This window comes from Hyperolius riggenbachi, chromosome 11, assembly GCF_040937935.1.
Source record: "Hyperolius riggenbachi isolate aHypRig1 chromosome 11, aHypRig1.pri, whole genome shotgun sequence".
Lineage (NCBI taxonomy): Eukaryota > Metazoa > Chordata > Amphibia > Anura > Hyperoliidae > Hyperolius > Hyperolius riggenbachi.
Window position 1 is genome coordinate 207,189,419 of NC_090656.1, and position 22,857 is coordinate 207,212,275.

The window sequence follows — 22,857 nt, forward strand, 5'->3', positions numbered from 1 at the left end:
ACTATGGTAGGATTAGAGTGTGAGCTCCTCTGAGGACAGTCTGTGACATGACTATGTACTCTGTAAAGTGCTGCAGAATATGTCAGTGCTATATAAATACATAATAATAATAATAATAATAATAATAATAATAATAATAATAATATGGTAGGACATTACACTATGACTATGGTAGGATTAGAGTGTGAGCTCCTCTGAGGACAGTCAGTGGCATGACTATGTACTCTCTGATGTGCTGCAGAAGATATCAGTGCCATATAAATATACAGTATAATAATAATATGGTAGGACATTAGACTATGACTATGGTAGGATTAGATTGTGAGATCCCCTGAGGACAGTCAGGGGCAGGACTGTGTACTCTGTAATGTGCTGCAGAAGAAGTCAGTGCTATATAAATACATAATAATAATATGGTAGGACATTAACTATGACTATGGTAGGATTAGACTGTGAGCTCCTCTGAGCACAGTCAGTGACATGACTATGTACTCTGTAATGTGCTGCAGAAGATATCACTGCTATATAAATACATAATATGATAGGACATTAGATTATGGCTATGGTAGGATTACACTGTGAGCTCCTCTGAGGACAGTCAGTGACATGACTATGTACTCTGTAATGTGCTGCAGAAGATGTCACTGCTATATAAATACATAATATGGTAGGGCATTAGACTATGGCTATGGTAGGATTACACTGTGAGCTCCTCTGAGGACAGTCAGTGACATGACTATGTACTCTGTAATATGCTGCAGAAGATGTCACTGCTATATAAATACATAATATGGTAGGACATTAGACTATGGCTATGGTAGGATTACACTGTGAGCTCCTCTGAGGACAGTCAGTGACATGACTATGTACTCTGTAATGTGCTGCAGAAGATGTCACTGCTATATAAATACATAATATGGTAGGACATTAGACTATGGCTATGGTAGGATTAGATTGTGAGCTCCTCTGAGGACAGTCAGTGACATGACTATGTACTCTGTAAAGTGCTGCAGGAGATATCAGTGCTATAAAAAAAAAAAAAAAAACTTAATTATCACTTGTATATGAACAATTATCCATTATTGTACCTTTGTAAGAACCTTATAAACCACTGGGAGATCTACAATTACCAGCATTTCTTTGTGAAGATGAACTATAATTCCATACATGACACATAAATAATCACAGTAGGACATGCTGGTACCTGTAGTTCCCCAGTGTGCACTGCAGTCTATGATTTGGTCAAAGAATAGGCAGCCTGATCAGCATCTTATACAGCAAGTCACTCTATTCACATCCTGATGACCTGCTGTCCCGCTGTGCTCCCCCCCCCCCCCCCCCCCCCCCCCCCCCCCCCGAGCTGCAGCCAGAATTTAACCTTTTGTGTGCTCAATCAGTGACTAAAGCTTTTCATTTAGCTAGTAGTCCTGCTATTCACATGGTACCTTATCAGTCTGGAAGCCATCACATTCAGGTGATAGGGTCTGGTGAGGAAATACAAATGTCCCTAGTGCTGCAAAGTCAGTGCCCAGTAGCGTAACTGTCTGGGGATTGATTTTCTCTAGCTGGAGCTCTGCACTCCTGGCATGTCTTGCATGGCTTGTTATTACCTCCTCCAACAGACATGCTCTTCTGCTGTGTTTACGTTTTCTCTTTGGCACAGGGAGGGGCGGGAGCCTCCAGCAGTCACACAGACACTCTAGATCTGGAGATAACACAACATTAGGGAATGCCATACAAAGTGTTGTAGACAAAAGGTTTGTAGATTCCTTATTTGAGGCTGAGCAGCAAAGACTTTCGTTAGAACTTTTTATCTCCGTTCCCTAATTTTTCAGTCTCTAAGGACAGGAAAAATAAACTTTTTCTTCCCTCAAAGCGCCTGCAATAAATCTGGCGCTCTAGGCAATTAGCTGGTCAGCTGGTCTCTAGGAGCGCCTTTGTGCACAAACAATATGTTGTGATTTTGAAAGTCACTTAACCTTAGAGGGGGGATTTTTTTTTATCTTGAAGTGACATATAAACCATAGCATAAACACTAATAGCACAATATTAAACTCACTGTAACTTATAGTACAAATACTAAAACCATGAATGTACAGCTCACTTTTTGTACATGAACACATGCACAATTTTACATGTAAATGGCTCACTAGCTGATGACCTGGGGTCAGTGGCGTAGCTAGGGTGTTTGACACCCTGTGCGGATACTTTACCGATACCCCCCCCTCCCCCCCCAAAAAAGCGAAGTGCGCAGCGGCAAAAAAATGGGTGTGGACATGACATCACATGGGTGGGGGTAACTGTAATGTAACTGTAACAGTAAGGCAGTGGGCTAATATAGGTAGCCAGAATAGTTGCCCCCAGCATAGGTTAGATAGGTAGGTTCCCCCCAGTATAGGTTAGTTAGGTAGGTGCCTCCAATATAGGTAGCCAGTATAGTTGCCACCAGTATAGGCTAGCTAGGTAGGTAGGTGCCCCCAATACAGGGTAGATAGGTAGGTGCCCCAGTATAGATTACATAGGTAGCTGCCCCCAGTATAGGTTAGATAGGTAGGTGCCTCCAGTATAGGTTAGATTAGGTAGGTGCCCCCCAGTATAGGTTAGATAGGTAGCTGCCGCCCAGTATAAGTTAGATTAGGTAGGTGCCCCCCAGTTTAGGTTAGATAGGTAGCTGCCGCCCAGTATAGATTACATAGGTAGCTGCCCCCCAGTATAGGTTAGATAGGTAGCAGCCCCCCAGTATAGGTTACATTAGGTAGGCGCCCCCCAGTATAGGTTACATTAGGTAGGCGCCCCCAGTATAGGTTAGATAGGTAGCTGCCCCCTAGTATAGGTTAGATAGGTAGCAGCCCCCCAGTATAGGTAAGATTAGGTAGGCACCCCCCAGTATAGGTTAGATAGTAGCTGCCCCCCGTATAGGTTAGATAGGTAGCTGCCCCCCGTATAGGTTAGATAGGTAGCTGCCCCCCAGTATAGGTTAGATAGGTAGCTGCCCCCCAGTATAGGTTAGATAGGTAGCTGCCCCCCAGTATAGGTTAGGTAGGTGCCCCCAGTATAGGTTAGATAGGTAGCAGCCCCCCAGTATAGGTAAGATTGGTAGGCGCCCCCCAGTATAGGTTAGATAGGTAGCTGCCCCCCAGTATAGGTTAGATAGGTAGCTGCCCCCAGTATAGGTTTGATAGGTAGCTGCCCCCCAGTATAGGTTTGATAGGTAGCTGCCCCCCCAGTAAAGGTTTGATAGGTAGCTGCCCCCCAGTATAGGTTTGATAGGTAGCTGCCCCCCAGTATAGGTTAGGTAGGTGCCCCCAGTATAGGTTAGATGGGTAGCTGCCCCCCAGTATAGGTTAGATAGGTAGCTGCCCCCCAGTATTAGGTAGGTGCCCCCCCCCCCCCCCTAATGGAGGGTGAGCCGCAGCCGCGGGGAGGGCAGCCCGACCTCTGCCTCCCTTCCTCTCCCCGGTCTGCCCTCCGTGCTCCCCCTCCAGACTGCAGGGTGAGCGCGCAGGAAGCGCTATATACATCTACTCACCTACCTGGTTCCAATCGCCGCTCACTAGGAGTCCAGCGGCTAGTAAGCGGCGATTGGAACGCAGGGAGGTGAGTAGCTGTGTATAGCGCTTCCCTGCTGCGCATTACTCTGCATCTGAGGGGGGAGCACGGAGTGCGGCCCCGGGGAGAGGAAGGGAGGGAGAGGTCGGGCTGCCCTCCCCGCGGCTGCCCCTCCATTACAGCGCACCCCCTCTAGGGCGGCTGGGGTCACCCAGAGGCGTATCTGGGTAATATGGCGCCTATGGCAAAGACTGAAATGCCCCCACCCACCACCACCCCAGGATACAGAGATTCAGAAGCCATGGTGCTATAGATTTTACAATTAGCCGTGTGCCTCAAAACTAAATAGTCACTTGCTTCCAGATAAACTAGTAAAGTAGTCACATGCTTCCAGATAAAAGAATTAATAAGTTCCATGCCTCCAGATAAAATAATCAAATAGTTCTATGCCTCCAGATAAAATATTAAAATACTTCCATGCCTACAGATAAAATAATCAAATACTTCCATGCCTCCAGATAAAATAAGTAGTCATGTGCCGCACAATAAAAATAAAGTTGTCACAATCATCCAGATAAAATAGTGAAGTAGTCACACACCTGCAAATAAAATAATTAAACAGCCAGGTGTCTCACAACAAACAAATTACATAGGCAGGTGCGTCAAGATAAAATGATTAAAGAGACACTGAAGCGAAAAAAAAATATATGATATAGTGAATTGTTTGTGTACTATGAATAATTACTAGAAGATTAGCAGCAAAGAAAATATTCTCATACTTTTATTTTCAGGTATATAGTGTTTTTTCTAACATTGCATCATTCTATAATATGTGCACATTACACAACACTCAGCATTCAAAATGAGTCTTTCAGAGCAGTCTGTGAAGTAATGACCTCTCCTCTAGCAGAGGAAAAGTAAATAGTCCAGGAACAGTTGAGATAATAAAAGTCAGATAACAGCCCTCTCCAGGACTAACTTAGTCGGAGAGCTTAATGGCTTGTTTGCATAGAGATAACAACTGGAGTTTCTCAACTTTTCCTGTACTGGAAACAATTACACTGATGTATCTGATCTTAATGTTTTATTTCTTAGCTGTGCTACACATACAAATCATAATATCATCATTTTTTTTTTTCGCTTCAGTGTCTTTAAGTAGCCAAGTTTGCCCTGCATAAACAAATTAACTAGCCATGTTCCCCCGATAAAATAATTAAGTAGCCATGTGCACATATACAGTATTAGTATTAGGTTGCAAGATGTATCCCCATGATATTAGGTAGCCATAGCTGTCCCCTAATTGCTGGCTTGGCGCAGGGTGCTTGCTGAGGGCTGTCGGCAGGGAGCTGGCTGGGGCAGGGAGCTGCCTGGAGTAGGATGCTGGCTGCCTGAGGCATAGTGCAGGCTGGGGTAGGGTGCTGCCTGGGGGCAGACTGCTGCCTAGCACAGGGTGCTGGCTTGGGCAGGGTGATGGCTGGATTGGGCAGGTTGCTGGTTTGCTGAGGCAGGGTGCTGGCTTGAGCAGGGTGCTGGTTTGCTGGGGCAGGTTGCTGACTGGCTTGGGAAGGGTGCTGGTTTGCTGATGCTGGGTCCTATCTTGCTGGGGCAGGGTGATGGCTGGTTTGGGCAGGGTACAGGCTTGCTGGGGCTGAGTGCTAGATGGCTTGGGCTGGGTGCAAGGTGCAGATTTGCTGGGGCAAAGTGCTGGCTTGCTGGGTGCAGGCTTGCTGAGGGGCTGGGTGCAGGATTGCTGGTGGGCTGGGTGCAGACTGGCTGGGAGGCGGCTGGGTGCAGGCTGGCTGGGAGGCGGCTGGGGGCAGGCTGGCTGGGAGGCGGGCGGCTGGGTGCAGGCTGGCTGGGAGGCGGCTGGGTGCAGGCTGGCTGGGAGGCGGCTGGGTGCAGGCTGGCTGGGGGGCGGCTGGGTGCAGGCTGGCTGGGGGGCGGCTGGGTGCAGGCTGGCTGGGGGGCGGCTGGGTGCTGACTGGGTGCAGGCTTGCTGGGTGCTGACTGGGTGCAGGCTTGCTGGGGGGGGGGGGGGCTGGGTGCAGGCTTGCTGGGGGGGCTGGGTGCTGACTGGGTGCAGGCTTGCTGAGGGGCTGGGTTCAGGCTTGCTGGGGGGCTGGGTGCAGGCTTGCTGGGTGGACTGGGTGCAGGCTTGCTGGGGGGACTGGGTGCAGGCTTGCTGGGGGGGCTGGGTGCTGACTGGGTGCAGGCTTGCTGGGGGGGGCTGGGTGCAGGCTTTCTGGGGGGGGGGGGCTGGGTGCAGGCTTGCTGGGTGCAGGCTTGCTGGGGGGGCTGGGTGCTGACTGGGTGCAGGCTTGCTGGGGGGGGGGGCTGGGTGCAGGCTTGCTGGGGGGGGGGGGGTGCTGACTGGGTGCAGGCTTGCTGGGGGGGGGGGGGGGGGCTGGGTGCAGGCTTGATGGGGGGGGGGGGCTGGGTGCTGACTGGGTGCAGGCTTGCTGGAAGGGCTGGGTGCAGGCTTGCTGGGGGGGCTGGGTGCTGCCTGGGTGCAGGCTTGCTGGGTGCTGAATGGGTGCTATTACAGACCTCAAATCTGCGGCGATCAGTCCTCCGCTGATGAATCCAATCAGTCAGTGCCGCCCCCGCCGCTTGAACATCCACGTTATTGCAGGCAGTATCAGAGCGTAGTGACAGAAGGGACGCACGCTACTCGCGCCCAGAGTACTCCACATGTGGAAGTGACGTCATTAGTCCCTTCCGCATGTGGAGTACTCTGTGCGCGAGTAGCGTGCGTCCTGACACTGCTTATGCGCTGATACTGCCTGCAACAACGAGGATGTTCAGGCGGCGGGGGCAGCACTGACTGATCGGATTATTGCGGGAGGGGGGCGCAGGCAATGGCGGCAGCGGCTGGTGGCATGGGGGAAGGTATGGCGCCCATAGCACAAGCCATACCTGCACGCACCCCTATAGTTACGCGTCTGGGGTCACCCCACCTGGTGCGGGTCGCACCCCCCGCACCCCCGTCACGACGCTACTGCCTGGGGTTGCCCGGGTATGTATTTGGTTGTTTTTGGGTCTGCCCACTTTTTGTATCCTTGACACAAAGTCATTCAATGACCATGTTTGTGAGATTTGGGGTCGTTGGCATCAATAATTTAAATCTTCCCATTTAAAAGAAACAAATCAGATTGATCTAGTATCCACTACTGGCCCAGTATAAGAAATCAGTGCTGTTGGAGACAGGTCTGCTGGTCCTAGTAGTGCACCGACCATAACCCAATAATCCTTCACATCACTACTGGCATCTAGTACTGGCATCTAGTATCCACTACTGGCCCAGGTATAAGACATCAGTGCTATTGGACACAGGTCTGCTGGTCCTAGTAGTGCACTGACCATAACCAAATAATCATTCACACCACTACTGGCATGTAGTATCCACTACTGCCCCATGTAAAAGGCCTCAGTGCAGAATCAGTGTTTTGTTGGTCACTTAACTGTCATTGAACTACCTCAACCTGACCACAGAGGCTGGAAAACCGTGATCGCCTGCACTTCCACAATAGTGCACACAAGCACGGCGGCCACTACACAATGATTGTGTAACATTTGTGTCCTGGAGGTGTCAACTAGTAAAAACGACTCTAACCAAGAATTGAACTTTATCCCAATCAGTAGCTGATACCCCCTTTTACATGAGAAATCTATTCCTTTTCACAAACAGACCATCAGTGGGCGATGTATGACTGATATTGCGGCGAAACCCCTCCCACAAGTAACCCTGAGGACTGTGGTACTCGTGGCAGTTTCCTGTCTGTGAACCTTGTTGCATTGTGGGAAATAGCTGTTTACAGCTGTTTCCAACTGACAAAAACGCATGCAGCAGCTACATCACCTGCCAACAGTAAAAATGTCACCATGTAATAAATGTCAGAATGTAAATCAGGGATTTAAAAGATTTTACTATGGGCAAACACTGACTAAATCATTAATACATAATTATTGTAAAAATTAAGCACTTTTTTTATTACATTATTTTCGCTGGAGTTCCTCTTTAAACGCGGCGTTTCGTCTGTCAGTGTGAAGCAGGTGTAACCCTTACACTACATGATGGATGTGTACACATGCCGGACATTTTAAAGTACTTTATTCCACCAATTTTTGGAATGCAATGTGATTTCTGGCCTTTAGAGATCGAAACCAGACTCTGCGTCGACTACGTAATTTTTGGTGGGACTTTTGCCATGGATCCCCCTCCAGGTGTTAGGCCCCTTGAAACAACTTTTCCATCACTTTTTTGGCCAGAAACAGTTCCTGTAGGTTTTAGAAATTGCCTGTCCTTTGAAGTCTATGAAAATTTGCCAGATTCGCCTGTTTGCAAACTTTTGCGGAAATTGATGTTCGCCGTTAGCAAATCTTAAATTTGATGTTCGGCCCATCTCTAATGAGAACTTCCTGGAGAAGAATGAACAGTGGTGGAGTCACTCGGGGAGCCCTAAATATTGGGAAAGAGCCCCCACACCAAGCTCAGAAGCATTTACCTCAACTATGAAGGGGCATGTGATATAAGGCTGCAATATAACAGGGGTAGAACAAAAAGCCTGCTTCCAATTTTCTGAGAGTTGAGAGGTCAGTCAGTGGGATCTGCACTTTTCTTAGCAAGGTCACATAAACGGAGCTACCATGCTAGAGACATTTCTGATACATTTTCTATAAACAATAGTCAAACCCTAGAAAACGTTGCAAGAATTTAAAATCGCATGGCTGGGTCCAGTACAAAACTGTAGAAAGCTTGACTTGGTCCAAAGCCATAGCCAATAATCTCAAACAGATGCCTCTCTTAACCAAACTCGTTTTAGCCACCTCAACCTAAATACAAGGGATGACACAAGTGGATCATTTTTAAGTGATTTTAAAATTGGTGGGTTGTTTTGATACTGCAAGTTTGATTAATAAATACTGTTTTCAATAGCAATACCCTGATTGGCGCCGCTTTGTTTATTGTATTACCAAAGCCATAGCCAGTCAGAGATATTGTACCTCAAAAAGTAATCTGACAGGACCCAAAAATACATTTTTCCAGCTTGGCGTATATGCGGTTCTCCCGCAGTTTTTGTAACACAGCTTTTACATAAAGTCTGTGTTCAGATACAGAGGAGGAGTAAATTTGTATGTTTTACAATAACAACCAATAACAATAATCAGAGATGGTACTAGGTAGGGGGAGTTATGGCCTCCCTTGGAAATGCTGGAAGAGCTGCCAGTCAACCTGGATAGCTAGAGCGTTTGCTTCCTATGGTACTGGGTGCCCAGGATGTCCTTCACTGAGTCCAATAATCCATAGAGGAATAGGTCTAGGAGAGCAGATTCTTTCCATTTGGTTGAAACCACAGACTTGCTAGTCTTGGGTCCTGACACTGGCCCCTCAGTTTTTGAACAGGGATGGAGTCAGAATATAGCACACTTACGGCCTAAGAACTTTTTTCTGAGGCGAGAGCCTTGTCACCCTGGTGTAGGCCAAATGCCCAGGACTGTGGGTCCCCCTGCAGCAAAGAGATTACAAAGGTTACTTGCTGAGCTTCTGTGCTAAAAGCTATGGGATGTACCCCTACAGGAAGAATCCATAAGGTTGTTAAATTGGTTTCTTGACACAGAGAACTTCTCTGGCAGTGGCAATTTAGGTTTAGCAACTAAAACAGTGGCCATATCTGGAACAGTAGCCTGAAGAGCAAGAGCTGGAGCAGGTTGACTGGTTTATTTAGCATTAATCAGTTCAGAGAGCTGATTTACTACTGCAAGAGTAGTTGATGTTGAATCTCCTCCATAATTCAAAAATTGGTTGATATTTTTCTGGTCTATGATAGTGTAAGTATCTAAGATGAATTGATTACCAGCATACTTTTCAGATCCTATACAATAATTGATTCCACTGTAACAATTGCGGGATAATTTCGTCGGTCAGCGCACAACGTGCACGCTGACACGATGGAAATCTCCCACAAGCGCTCAGACAGATGGCCCCAGTGCGATGCAAATGCACCTGTGAAGGGAAATACCAGACAGCAGGAGGAGCTGTGGAGCACAGAGGACAACAGCTCTGAGTGCTCCACAGATGACAGACAAATATTGCTCAATGCAATCAGCAATGAGCAATACCGAAACAGCACAGAAATAATAACAGTCCGAATGTGCGTATATCAACGTATTAATATATCTCCACGATTCGAATACAAGAAAATAATAAAGACAGCATGCGCATATATCGGCGTAACTAAACGCTACCTAAACGTGGTCACCGCACGAGAAGCGCAACAGCGACTAAAACACGTTGGGAGTACGGTCACTGCACGCGAAGCGCAACAGCGACAAAGTGTACTATCTAACTATCCAAGAACAGAGGTCCTAAGCTACTGCTAGTCAGGCTAACATGGAACTATGTCAGACAATGACCACAGCAGGAAGTGAGACTTTATGCTGAGGTCATTCAGAGGGAGTGGACATGCAAATCTCCCAACAGCTGCAAGGTAATCAACACTCAATGAGAGTGCAAGCAAAGCCATGCCAGCAAATGTATAGAAAGAAATCAGAAACTGCCTGGCTGCAGAACCAGTGCAGCCAGCAGTACAGGCTGCAGAAGCAATCATTACAGCCACAAGCTTCAAGTATAGACAAGCCACTAGTTGATCGGGAGAACTGCACCTAACTTTGGTTGCCCCCAGGACCTAATCATGCAAGGTGTAGGATCTGAGGCTGAAGAAATTGATTAATCAAACATTAACCAAATGGAGAAAGAGTCGACGAGGTCAAAGGACAAACATAGACGGTCAGATTACTAGCAATCCAAAATGCCATGTGGATTTAATGAGGTCTTTGGGTAATCTTGGTGCCAGGGATTTTAGTGGTAAACATCTTTATTAGGAGAGCACTTTTGGGGTTGGGGAGGAAGATATCATAATAGGCGTGTGTGTTTGTGTGTGTGTGTGTTTATTTTGACAGTTAACAGTTGTTATTTTCTGGAGCTCTCAGGATAGAGCTTTCAGGGTGCAACTGTTGATGTATGCAATAGGCTCTATTCTCAAAGACTTCCCGCATGCGGTAAAGTGCATGCGGGAAGTTACCGACCAAAACACCGCCACATTGAAATTCTCAAAATGTTCCACATGTTTTTTCCGCATGCGGAAAAAGTGTGTTAAAAGTGTGGCATTCATGCGGAAAAATTTCCGCAAAAGTCGGTATTTTCCGCAATAAAAGATCAATTCTCAAAAATGTTCAGGTGCATCATTTCGTCGTTAATTACCGATTTTTTTCCGCATCCCATTGACTTTAATGAAGTCTGGAGGCTTAAGGGCTGTGCTTGCTGGACTTTAACTTTTTTTTTTAAACACTTTTTCATGCGACCTTTTTACCGCATGATTCCCGCATGAATAATGTCTGTTTCCGCATCTTTTTTTCCGCATGCGGCAAACATGTGGAAAATGTTAGAGAATGCTGAAAAAATGCGGAGTTTACTGCTGGCGGAAATATAGCGGTAAAATTTTGCGGAAAAGTTTGGTCTTTGAGAATAGAGCCCAATGTGCAGTATTTTGTTTTGGAGTAAGGTTTTTAAATGCATTTATACTTTTGTGTTGCTGTCCACAGGTTTTTATTATTTTCTATTATTGTTGTTATGTTATTGTTTTTTTTGTTTTTGTTGTTTTTTTTTTTGCTTACTAGCCTCTAGAACTATACAAGGATAGCTCTCCATATAACACTACCGCATGGGTACAGGTGGATCAGGAGATGTAGCTTTATATATTTATTCCATGTTATGATTTTTATCTGTATCTCGATTTCTGGGAACTGACATAGAATTGTATCTCTCATTACAGAGAAGTTGCCCACATTATCGGACATTATGGTCCATCCAGTGATGGTGAGAGCGGGTCAGAAAACCTCATTCCAGGTCACAGTATCCGGATTCTCACCCAGAAACATACTAGTAAAATGGTATAGAGGATTCAAACAGTTTCCGAACACTGCTGTGAGGTCATTCGATCCATGGATTGGAAAGGACAATCTCTATACACTGTCCAGCACCCTGAGATACCCTCCAAGTCGGAAAGATGATAAAGTGTCCATCCGGTGTGAGGTCACTCACTACTCCACCACCAGCACCATCCGGGAGAAACATTATGTCCTGAATCTCACAGGTGAGCTAACTCTGTCTTATCATTTTGCTGTAGAGATGGCTCGAACCTCAGATTTTGGGTTCGCAAACCGTGAACGCGAACTTCTGCAAAAGTTTGCAAACCGGCGAACTCAGTGAACCGCAAAAGACTTCAATGGGCAGGCGAACTTGAAAAACTACAAACACTGTTTCTTTCCACAAAAGTCATGGAAAAGATGTTTCAAGGGGTCTAAGACCTGGAGGGGGGCATGGCGGAGTGGGATATATGCCAAAAATCCCTAGGAAAATTACGGATTTGAGGCACAGCAGGGTTATAATCCCTAAAGGGCAGAAATCACATTGTATTCCTAAATTGGAGGCATATTGGCCTCGATTCATCATTCTCTTTGAGATAACTTTTTCCAGTTTGTTAAATTACCGAATTCGAAGTTTAGCAATTTCTAGTTGTATTCATCAAGGTTTTTCCTCATTCGGTGTGAATTCGGTAACCATTCGGTAATGTGTCGATATTTCCATTTTACAGTGGTACTTTAACACAAGGCCATAAGATTCCCATGGAATTGTGGGTAAAAGGCAGTCCTTTGAGCACTACGTAGCAACATTCTGAATAGGGCTTAACACCTGGACCAGGACTCTGGAAGTGGTTGGGACAATCCCACAATTTGATAGGAGCCTTTTCTAAAAAAAATTATAGTGCAGCTAGCAAATTAGTTAACCCTGACACTGCCTGTGTTCTCTTACAAGATGATTCAAGAGAAATGCAGATGTCGTGTTATAGCAAATAAATCTATTCTCTTACAAATTTATATGGTTGCAGACCTTATTCTTGCCCTTCTGCGCCTTTGAATCACTCTCAGCTAATACATAACCACTTCAAATGGCTCCATCTTCTCTGTCAGCAATGATCTGACAGGAATAACGACAGAGCAGTGAAGGAGATAACTAATCCTAAATGTAACGCTAAACCACGCCCACTTTCTTTTTCATGAATTGCACTTTATTCCGTTTTAGCGAATCGTTACCGAATCGTTACCGAATGTTCGCTAACAGCTGTAGATAACTTTGATGAATCCTGAAATGAAGTTAACAAATTCGGTATTTTACCAAACTGTTGTTAACAAATTTGCTAAGTGTTGATGAATCTAGGCCAAAGTGCTTTAAAACATCTTGCGTGTGTATACGTGGATCAGAAGGTAGTGTAAATAGTGTACTGCTTCACACTGACAGACCAAACTCACTGTGTAACGCACCACAAACAACTGTTTGTGTAGTGACAGCCGTGCTGGACTGGTGCGCACTATGGCAAGAGTGCAGGCGATGGTGGTTTTCAAGTCCATATGATCGGGCTGAGGTAGCTCAATGACAGAACAACAGTGACTGTCCAACTGATCGAATTTGGTATGTCCACAATGAAGCAACACCCTTATTATCTTGGGTGTGCCCCCCAACACACTCATATAGGTCATTGCTTTATTGTGATACACAAGCCCCTTCACCGCGGTAAGGTAACGATCACGAAGGGGAATTAACACATGTACATGCTTTTTGTTTTGTTCTCCAATAAAAGGAAGTCAGGACATGTCCTGTATTAAAACATCGAATCATCATAGCTATGATTAAGGACCAGTAGGTCCGAAACATGTCAGCTTGAGATTCGATGTTTTAATACAGGACATGTCCTGACAATAAAGAGGATTCGTGGTGAATTGGTGCGGACCTTCCTTTTGTTGGAGTGCTTCTGAGGTCTTGCTAACCTGGTCCAGCACAACTATCCACTGGTGGGGTAGAGCGGTGTTCCTTCTACTAACCTTTTGTTTTGTTGTTGCAGCCCCAGTGCAGCCAGAAAAATTAGGCAGGCATGTACATGCACCAGAAAAAGTATTATTCTTTATGTTAGCGGCCGCTGCTAGCAGCAACCTTAAAAATTCTGGAATCCACCTGGAGTCCTGGACCCTGTTGGTGGTGGCGGAGAAAGCAGTCAAGCGGCCTGCAGGCAGAGATGCTATGTGGGGACTGACTTAGTCTTGGGGCAGGCAGGCAGTCACACGGCGTGGAGGCAGAGATGCTGTGTGTGGGGACTGACTTAGTCTTCGGGCAGGCAGTAGCCCTCCGGGATCCATGCCTCATTCATTTTGATAAAGGTGAGGTACTGAACACTTTTTTGTTCCTAATAATTGAGGTGACTAAACCTCCTGGATCTGCACCGCAGTGCACGCTGTGACGTCTGTTTTCTGTGGCTAAAAATCCACTAGTAATGTACGCAGTAAAACAGCGCTGCACTTCAATACACAACCAGTCTGAATGAATTTAAATAAAGATAAATGGTCTTATGTGTATATGCAAAATATATCAAAAGTTTATTAAATAGGTTAACAATATTAAAACCTGGGATATTGATGGGGTGGAAGGGAAAAGGGAAAATCCAAATAAAAACAATGAACACACTGCGGGGCTACATATATCACTTTGCTGGCCAGCTTGAATAGAATGGTAAACGATACATACGCACATTCGCCACAGTCAACCTAAGTTATTACTATATCTATGCAGTGGTACCACTTTTATAGTCCCTTTTACTGCGCAGTATAGGCATGGATAGAATTGATAGGCAGTCTTTAGCAGGAGTGAGCCATTAACAGATACTGTATGTGCTGCTTTATCTGTATGAATAATAGAAGTCAGTTAATTGGTAGTGCTAGGCAGCTATTAGTACATGCTTTAGCTTTAGAGCAGAAAGGCAAGCAAGCAGTCCCTCAGTTCTATGAAGATAGGCATTGGCAGTTGTGTTTGTCCTGTATTGTATTCAATCAGCAAAGCGCATTGATATCTCACCACTGTTTCTCGCTGCTGTGATCTCCGATCAGCCTTTTAGTTGTGGTAGGTTTGCAGCTTGTGGAGCGGTTTGCACTGAGCGGCGGTGTGCGGACCCTTGGGCGGCTGGCGTCCCAGCCTGCTTGTTCGCCGGGTCTCCGCTAACACCTTCCTCCTCACTCAGCGTCTTCCATGTTTCCAGCGTGTTTGGCAGGGGTGCGTGGAGGTTACAGGCCTGGCCAGACGTGACGTAGCTCCCTAAACACTTTTTTGACCTAGGCGACTTCTCTTCTCACTGACAATGCCTCCAGCTGCGCTGATGGTCCTTTCTGACAGGACACTTGAGGCAGGGCAAGCCAGAAGTTCGATGGCCAATTGTGACAGCTCTGGCCACAGGTCAAACCTGTGCACCCAGTAGTCCAGGGGTCCTGAGTAGGAGCCTGAGAAACGGCTACCACCACACATCCAAGGAAGGACCCAATGTGCTGTGTAAGTAATGTACCTGCCCTGACTGTGCTTTGCAGACCAGGCATCTGTGGTCAGATGGACCCTTGATCCAACGCTGTTTGCCAGAGATGACACCACTTGCCTTTCAACATCATGGTACAATTTGGGTATCGCCTTTTTAGAAAAATAATTGCAGCCTGGTATCTTCCACTGCGGTGTCCCAATTGCCACACATTTTCGGAAGGCCTCAGAGTCCACCAGCTGGTATGGTAGCAGCTGGTGAGCTAATAGTTCCGCTAAGCCAGTTGTCAGATGCCGGGCAATGGGGTGACTGGCAAACATTGGCTTCTTCCGTTCAAAGATTTCCTTAATGGACACCTGGCTGCTGTGGGCAGAGGAGCAGGAACCGCTGGTATAATGCAGTGTGCAGTCACACAGATGCAGTGAAAGGCATGCACTTACTGGTATATAAAACAGTGTTCAGTCACACATATGCAGTGAAAGGTATGGGAATCAGGGTTCGATTCCAGTCTGGAGTGGAAGCCTGAGAAACGGCTACCACCACACATCCAAGGAAGGCAGCAGGCATGGCACGCAAGTCCGTAAATAACAATACAGGATGACTCTTTCGAGGCCATGCTGACTGCTGTATAATGACTGCTGTATAATGATGAAACAAATACACTTGAAATCCTTTAACGAGAATCTGTTTTGGAGGGCAAGTCTGCCATCCATTCAAGTGAAAGGTATGCAGTGACTGGTATAATACAATGTGCAGTCACACAGATGCAGTGAAAGATATGCAGTGACTGGTATAATACAATGTTCAGTCACAGAGATGCAGTGAAAGGTATGCACTGACTGGTATATAAAACAGTGTGCAGTCACACAGATGCAGTGAAAGGTATGCAGTGACTGGTATAATACAATGTGCAGTCACAGATGCAGTGAAAGGTATGCACTGACAGGTATAATACAATGTGCAGTCACACAGATGCAGTGAAAGGTATGCACTGACTGGTATTATAATACAATGTGCAATCACAGACATGCAGTGAAAGGTATGTACTGACTGCTGGTATAATAAAATGTACAGTCACGCAGATCCAGTGGAAGGGGGTTTATATGAAAAGGGCGCCTGTAAAAAAGGGCGCCTGGTGTAGCCCATATATACCAATTTCGGCTACAAAAAAGGCGCCTGGTGTAGCCCATATAAACTTCGGCTACAAAAAAGGCGCCTGGTGTAGCCCATATAAACTTCGGCTACAAAAAAGGCGCCTGGTGTAGCCCATATAAACTTTGGCTACAAAAAAGGCGCCTGGTGTAGCCCATATAAACTTCGACAACAAAAAAAAGGCGACTGGTGTAGCCCATATAAACTTCGGCTACAAAAAAGGCGCCTGGTGAAGCCCATATAAACTTTGGCTACAAAAAAAGGCGTCTGGTGTAGCCCATATAAAAACTTCGGCTACAAAAAAGGCGCCTGGTGAAGCCCATATAAACTTTGGCTACAAAAAAAAGGCGTCTGGTGTAGCCCATTTAAAAACTTCGGCTACAAAAAAGGCGCCTGGTGTAGCCCATATAAACTTCGGCTACAAAAAAGGCGCCTGGTGTAGCCCATATAAACTTCGGCTACAAAAAAGACGACTGGTGTAGCCCATATAAACTTCGGCTACAAAAAAGGCGCCTGGTGTAGCCCATATCAAAACTCGGGCGCCCTTTTCTACACCTTGTAACCCATATTTCCAGAAATAACATTGATGTCTATGGCGGCGCCCTTTTCATACAGGCAGCTCAGGCGCCCTTTTCAACCGATACCAATACAATGTGCAATCATAGACATGCAGTGAAAGGTATGTACTGACTGCTGGTATAATAAAATGTGCAGTCACGCAGATCCAGTGGAAGGTATGCACTGACTGGTATAATGATACAATGTGCAGTTACAGAGATGCAGTGAAAGGTATGCACTGACTGCTGGTATAATACAATGTGCAGTCACACAGATGCAGTGAAAGGTATGCACTGACTGCTGGTATAACCCAATGTGCAGTCACAGAGATGCAGTGACAGGTATGCACTGACTGGTATTATAATATAATGTGCAGTCACAGAGATGCAGTGAAAGGTATGCATTGACTGCTGGTATAATACAATGTGCAGTCACACAGATGCAGTGAAAGGTATGCACTGACTGCTGGTATAATATAATGTGCAGTCACAGAGTTGCAGTGAAAGGTATGCACTGACTGTGCTGGGCCTGGCACAGTAAAGCAATTAGCAAGGGCCAGCTGCGACAGAAAGGGCTGTATGTGCAGTGTCAGTAGCACACACACACAAAAAAAACACATCACAAGAACATTAGCTCTCAAAAGAGCTTTTTAATGGTGCTTTTCAGCAACAAATATCAGCAAGGAGCAAGCTAACAAGAGCTAACTAACGCTTTCCCTATCTCTCCAGCATCCTCTCCCTTCTCTCACTAAGCAGGCAGCAGACAGAGTGAGAAAATGACCGACACTCCTTTTATAAGGAGGGGCGGGAGTCCAGGAGGGAGTGCAGCCTGATTGGCTGCCATGTATCTGCTGACTGTGATGTAGAGGGTCAAAGTTTAGCCCAATTATGTGGTATAGGGGGCGGGTCAAACTCGCTATGTGTTCGCTGTTCGACGCACGAACAAGTTCGCCGGCGAACCGTTCGGACCATCTCTATTTTGTTGTTTAAAGCATTTGTGCTTAATGAAGAAATTTTATTAACCATTTCACCACTGATGTTTTTTTTCCTCTTGCGGGCCTGAGCAATTTTCACATTTCAGCGCTCCTTCCATACATCCACCAATAACTATCACTACTTATCACAACACAATGATCCATATCTTGTTGTTTTCGCCACCTTTTAGGCTTTTTAGGGGTGATATTTGTTTTCAGTAATTACTTTAGTTTCTATGCATTTTAAAGTGACACTGAAGCGAAAAAAAAACAAAACCTTATGATAAAATGAATTGTATGTGTAGTATGGATAATTAATAGAACATTGGTAGCAAAGAAAAGAGTCTCATGTTTTTATTTTCAGATATATAGCTTTTCTTATAGCATTGCATCATTTTATCATATCTGCAATTTACAAACCACTGTATTTTAAAACTATGACCCAAAGCACGGCTAATGATCCTTTCAACTTCCTTGCTAGAAAAATCTTATCTGAAGCTTCCTGTCACTGTTTCTTTGAAGTATGAGTGGCTCAGAAAACAGTGACCCAAGTTGGGTCAGAGAGCTCAGAGAATCTCTTTTGCATAGATAGCAAGTGACGTTTCTTAACTCTTCCTGTACTAAAAACAATATGAGAATATGATTTTTGTGCTATTAGGCTGCTTTCAGAGTGGGACGTTACAGGCGCACGTTAGACGTTACTTCCTGGAGCGACCGCTCTGTGCAGCAATTGGCTAGCGGGACCACGTGATGCGGAGTGTTCCGATCACGTGGTCTCCTCCGGCGCATGCGTCAAAAACTACGCATCACGGACGCATCAAGAGCCGCATAATGCGGCTCTATGTAGCGTCCTCCTTTACCACCACGTGTTGCGTTAGGGAAACGTTATGCAACCTTAACGTCCCCTCTAACGCAAAGTCCAAGTGTAAAAGAGCCCTTATTGCTCTCATTCTTAGATGTACTACACATACAATGCATTATTTCATAAGTTTATTTTCACTTCATAAGGGAAAAAAATGAAAAAGCACACTGTTCCTCCAATTCCATCCCCTATAGTTTTAAAATAAACAATGCTTTTATAAATAAACCCCACACATTTCCTTTGTCTATTTGTCCTGTTATCACATTTAACTACATCACAACTGAAGGGTTTTCCCCCTTCAGCATCCGAGCAATTTTCTCCTTTCAGTGCTCCTTACATTCATTCACCTATAACTTTATCATTACTTATCACAATGAAATTAACTATATCTTGTTTTTTTCGCCACCAATTAGGCTTTCTTTAGGTGGGACATTATGCCAAGAATTATTTTATTCTAAACGTGTTTTAATGGGAAAATAGGAAAATATTTGCAAAACAAATCATTATTTTTCAGTTTTCGGCCATTATAGTTTTTAAATAATGCATGCTGCTGTAAATAAAATCCATGTAACTTATTTGCCCATTTGTCCCAGTTATTACACCATTTAAATTATGTCCCTATCACAATGCTTGGTGCCAATAATTTATTTGGAAATAAAGGTGCATTTTTTTTCAGTTTTGCATCCATCCCTAATTACAAGCCCATAATTTATAAAGTAACAGTGTTATAACCTCTTGATATAAATATTTAAAGAGTTCAGTCCCTAAGGTAACTATTTACGGTATGTTTTTTTTTTAATTGTAATTTTTTTTTCTTTAATTACAAAAAAAAAATTGGTAACAATTGGGGAATGTGGGAGTTAATGAGTTAATTTATAATGTAAACTAATGTATTTGTATATGAAAAATGTTTTTGGGTGTAGTTTTACTTTTTGGCCACAAGATCGCCACAGTAACTTTTTGTGAATGTGTCCTGTAAGCGTCGGAAGTACGTTTACAGGATGTTCAGGGAGGCTGGGAAACTTTTTTTTTCACAATGATCGTGCTGCTTCTCATAGAGATCGCGGGAGCACGCGCACGTGCAAGCGGGAGCGCGGACAGCGGTAGCGGCGGTGGGTGCGTATATGTACGCTCCGGGCGGGGAACTAAAGTCCAAAGGAGCGTAGATATACTGTACCCGGGCGGTGAAGTGGTTAAATTATGTTCCTAGTATAATGTATGGTGACAATATTTTACTTGGAAATAAAGGTGTATTTTTGGTTTTGTTTTTCTCATTGTATTCTATCAGTAATTGCAAGCTCTTATTTGCAAATATAACAGTAATACACCCTCATGACATACACATTTAAGAAACTGAGTCCCTAAGGTAACTCTTTAGTAGAGATGGGCTGAAGAGTTTGCACGCGAACGGTTCCAGGCAAACTTTGGGTGGTTCGCTTTCGCAAGCGAAGGCGAACTTTCCCGGAAGTTCGGTCCGCCCCCATAATGCTCCATTAGGGTCAACTTTGACCCTCTACATCACAGTCAGCAGGCACATTGTAGCCAATCACGCCACACTCAGTCCTGGTGCCACTCCCCCCTGTATATAAGACAGGGAGCGGTAGCCATTACACTCGTGTGCCTGCTATAGTGAGAGTAGGGCGAGCTGCTGCAGACTGTTTCTCCTAGGGAAAGATTAGTTAGGCTCTTGGCTTATTAACTTGCTCCTGGCTGATTCTTATTGCTATAATAGCACTCCACAACAGCTCTCTTGAGAGCTAATCCTGTTCATGTGATTTTTTTTTCCTGTGTGTCACTGACACTTGTGTTGCATTATAGACAGCCTTGATAATTCATACTGTGTTTGTGCCAGCCCAGGCCCAGCACAATCAGACAGTGAGTCAGTGACTAGTGACACTGACTACCCGTGTCAGTCAGCTGCACATTGTGTAATACCCATTATTACTGCACTTGTGTTGCGGCGACAGCTTTTGTAATTCATACTGTGTGCAGTGCCACTGCCAGCAAGGCCCACCACATTCAGTGACTAACTGTATCAGCTGCACATTGTGTAGTACCCATTATTACTGCACTTGTGTTGCGGCGACAGCTGTTGTAATTCATACTGTGTGCACTGTGCAGTGGCACAGCCAGGCCCACCACATTCAGTGACTAAAGGTCCGTACACACGCCGGACTGGAGGCAACGACGGGTCCGTCATCACCTCCCGCTGGGTGGGCGTTCCAGCGACAGTCCGGCGTGTGTACAGTCTGTCTGCAGACTGATACGGCTGCTTCTGAGTGATCCGCCGGGCGGATCGCTCAGAAGCAGCCGTATCAGTCCGCCGACAGTGCGTACACACGCCGGACTGTCGTTGGAACGCCCACCCAGCGGGAGGTGATGACGGACCCGTCGTTGCCTCCAGTCCAGCGTGTGTACGGACCTTAACTGTATCAGCTGCATATTGTGTAATACCCATTATTACTGCACTTGTGTTGCGGCGACAGCTTTTGTAATTCATACTGTGTGCAGTGCCACTGCCAGCCAGGCCCACCACATTCAGTGACTGTGTCAGCTGCACATTGTGTAATACCCATTATTACTGCACTTGTGTTGCAGCGACAGCTTTTGTAATTCATACTGTGTGCAGTGTCACTGCCAGCCAGGCCCACCACATTCAGTGACTAACTGTATCAGCTGCACATTGTGTAATACCCATTATTACTGCACTTGTGTTGCGTCGACAGCTTTTGTAATTCATACTGCGTGCAGTGCCAGTGCCAGCCCAGGCCCAGCACATTCAGTGACTACTGTACCTGTGTGTGTGATAGTCAGCTGCACATTGTAATACCCATTACTACATATACCTACCTAGCTGTTGGGTTGTGCACGCAGTGTGATATACCACTCCGTGCATACCCGTTAACTGCTGCACCTGTGTGTCTGCACATTGTATTAGTCAAATCAGTGCATACCTTTCACTTCACTCCCCCCCCCCCACCATATGGACAAAATGGACAAGCCAGGTCGCGGAAGAGGTAGCGGCAGACCCAGAGGAAGGCCACCTGGTAGGTGTGTGCGTGGTCGTGTTAATGTGATTTTCTGCGGCCCTGGCCTAAAGTACAGTGCTCAGAAGAAGGCACGTCCCATCACCTCCCAAAATTGTCAGGACGTGGTTGACTATTTAACACAGAACACCTCATCTCCCGCAGCCACCAGCGCTATTACAAGCACCACATCCGCTGCATCTGACACTTTGCAGGAGTTATTTGGTGGGGAAATCCCTGATTCACACCCACTACTGCTACAACAATATGAAGGTGCTTGTAACGATGGGTGTCAGCAACCAGAGAGAGAGTCTGATTCTTGGGCGATCTGCAGTATCCCCAAGAATACAGATATACCTGATTATTGGGGATCTGCAGAATCGCCAATAATCAAATATGTCTAACCTCTAGACACCTGAGTGTGTAAGTGTTTTGGTGCAACAGTAACCTTTGGACCATCGAGGTAGCAGGTGGTCCAATAAGGAGAGAAGACTCTACTGCAGTCAAGGACACCTGGAGAAGGAGTCCCTGACTGATAAGGAGCAGTGTTCCCTCTGAAGAGCAGGGGACCCCTGCGGAAAGGCTGGACACCCTGCGGAGGGTGACAGCCAGAAGGTCAGACAGGCCAGGTTGGCAACAGAGTATCTGATATGCAAAGTACCAAATCAGAGATCAGAAGAATAGTCAGGAAAGCTACAGGTCATAACAGATATCAGAACAAGGCCTAGTCTGAGGTGTGAGGTCCGTGATCTCAACACCCTGGAACTATGCTAGAGAATAACACAGATGGTATACAGTATTCCTAGTCTGAGGTGTGAGGGCCGTGATCTCAACACCCTGGAACTATGCTAGAGATTAACACAGATGATATACAGTATTCCTAGTCTGGGGTGTGAGGGCCGTGATCTCAACACCCTGGAACTATGCTAGAGAATAACACAGATGGTATACAGTATTCCTAGTCTGGGGTGTGAGGGCCGTGATCTCAACACCCTGGAACTATGCTAGAGAATAACACTGATGATATACAGTATTCCTAGTCTGGGGTGTGAGGGCCGTGATCTCAACACCCTGGAACTATGCTAGAGAATAACACAGATGATATACAGTAACTGGCTAAGTGTGGATTCCCAGGTCCTCCTGGTTCCACCACACTGGAAGATCTGACTAGGGTCTGAGTGCTAACACATAAGCATTCGCAACGCCAGACAACCAGCAAGTGAACAGCAAGAGATATATATATAGTAAAGCACCCCACAGCGCAGCCCAGCTCCCATCAACCAATCAATAGCCGTGCAGGAATCAGCTGACCATCCCGATCAGCTG

At 45.7% G+C, this 22,857-nt stretch overlaps 1 protein-coding gene across 1 annotated transcript in view; it reads left to right on the top strand.

Annotated features, from left to right (window-relative positions):
- The window catches only part of LOC137538351 (uncharacterized), a 169,857-nt gene that overhangs the window by 108,657 nt on the left and 38,343 nt on the right, over nucleotides 1-22,857 (top strand). Inside the window, exon 10 of the mRNA XM_068260459.1 lies at nucleotides 11,382-11,702. Coding sequence (XP_068116560.1) covers nucleotides 11,382-11,702 — 321 coding nt within the window. The remainder of the gene's footprint in view (nucleotides 1-11,381; nucleotides 11,703-22,857) is intronic.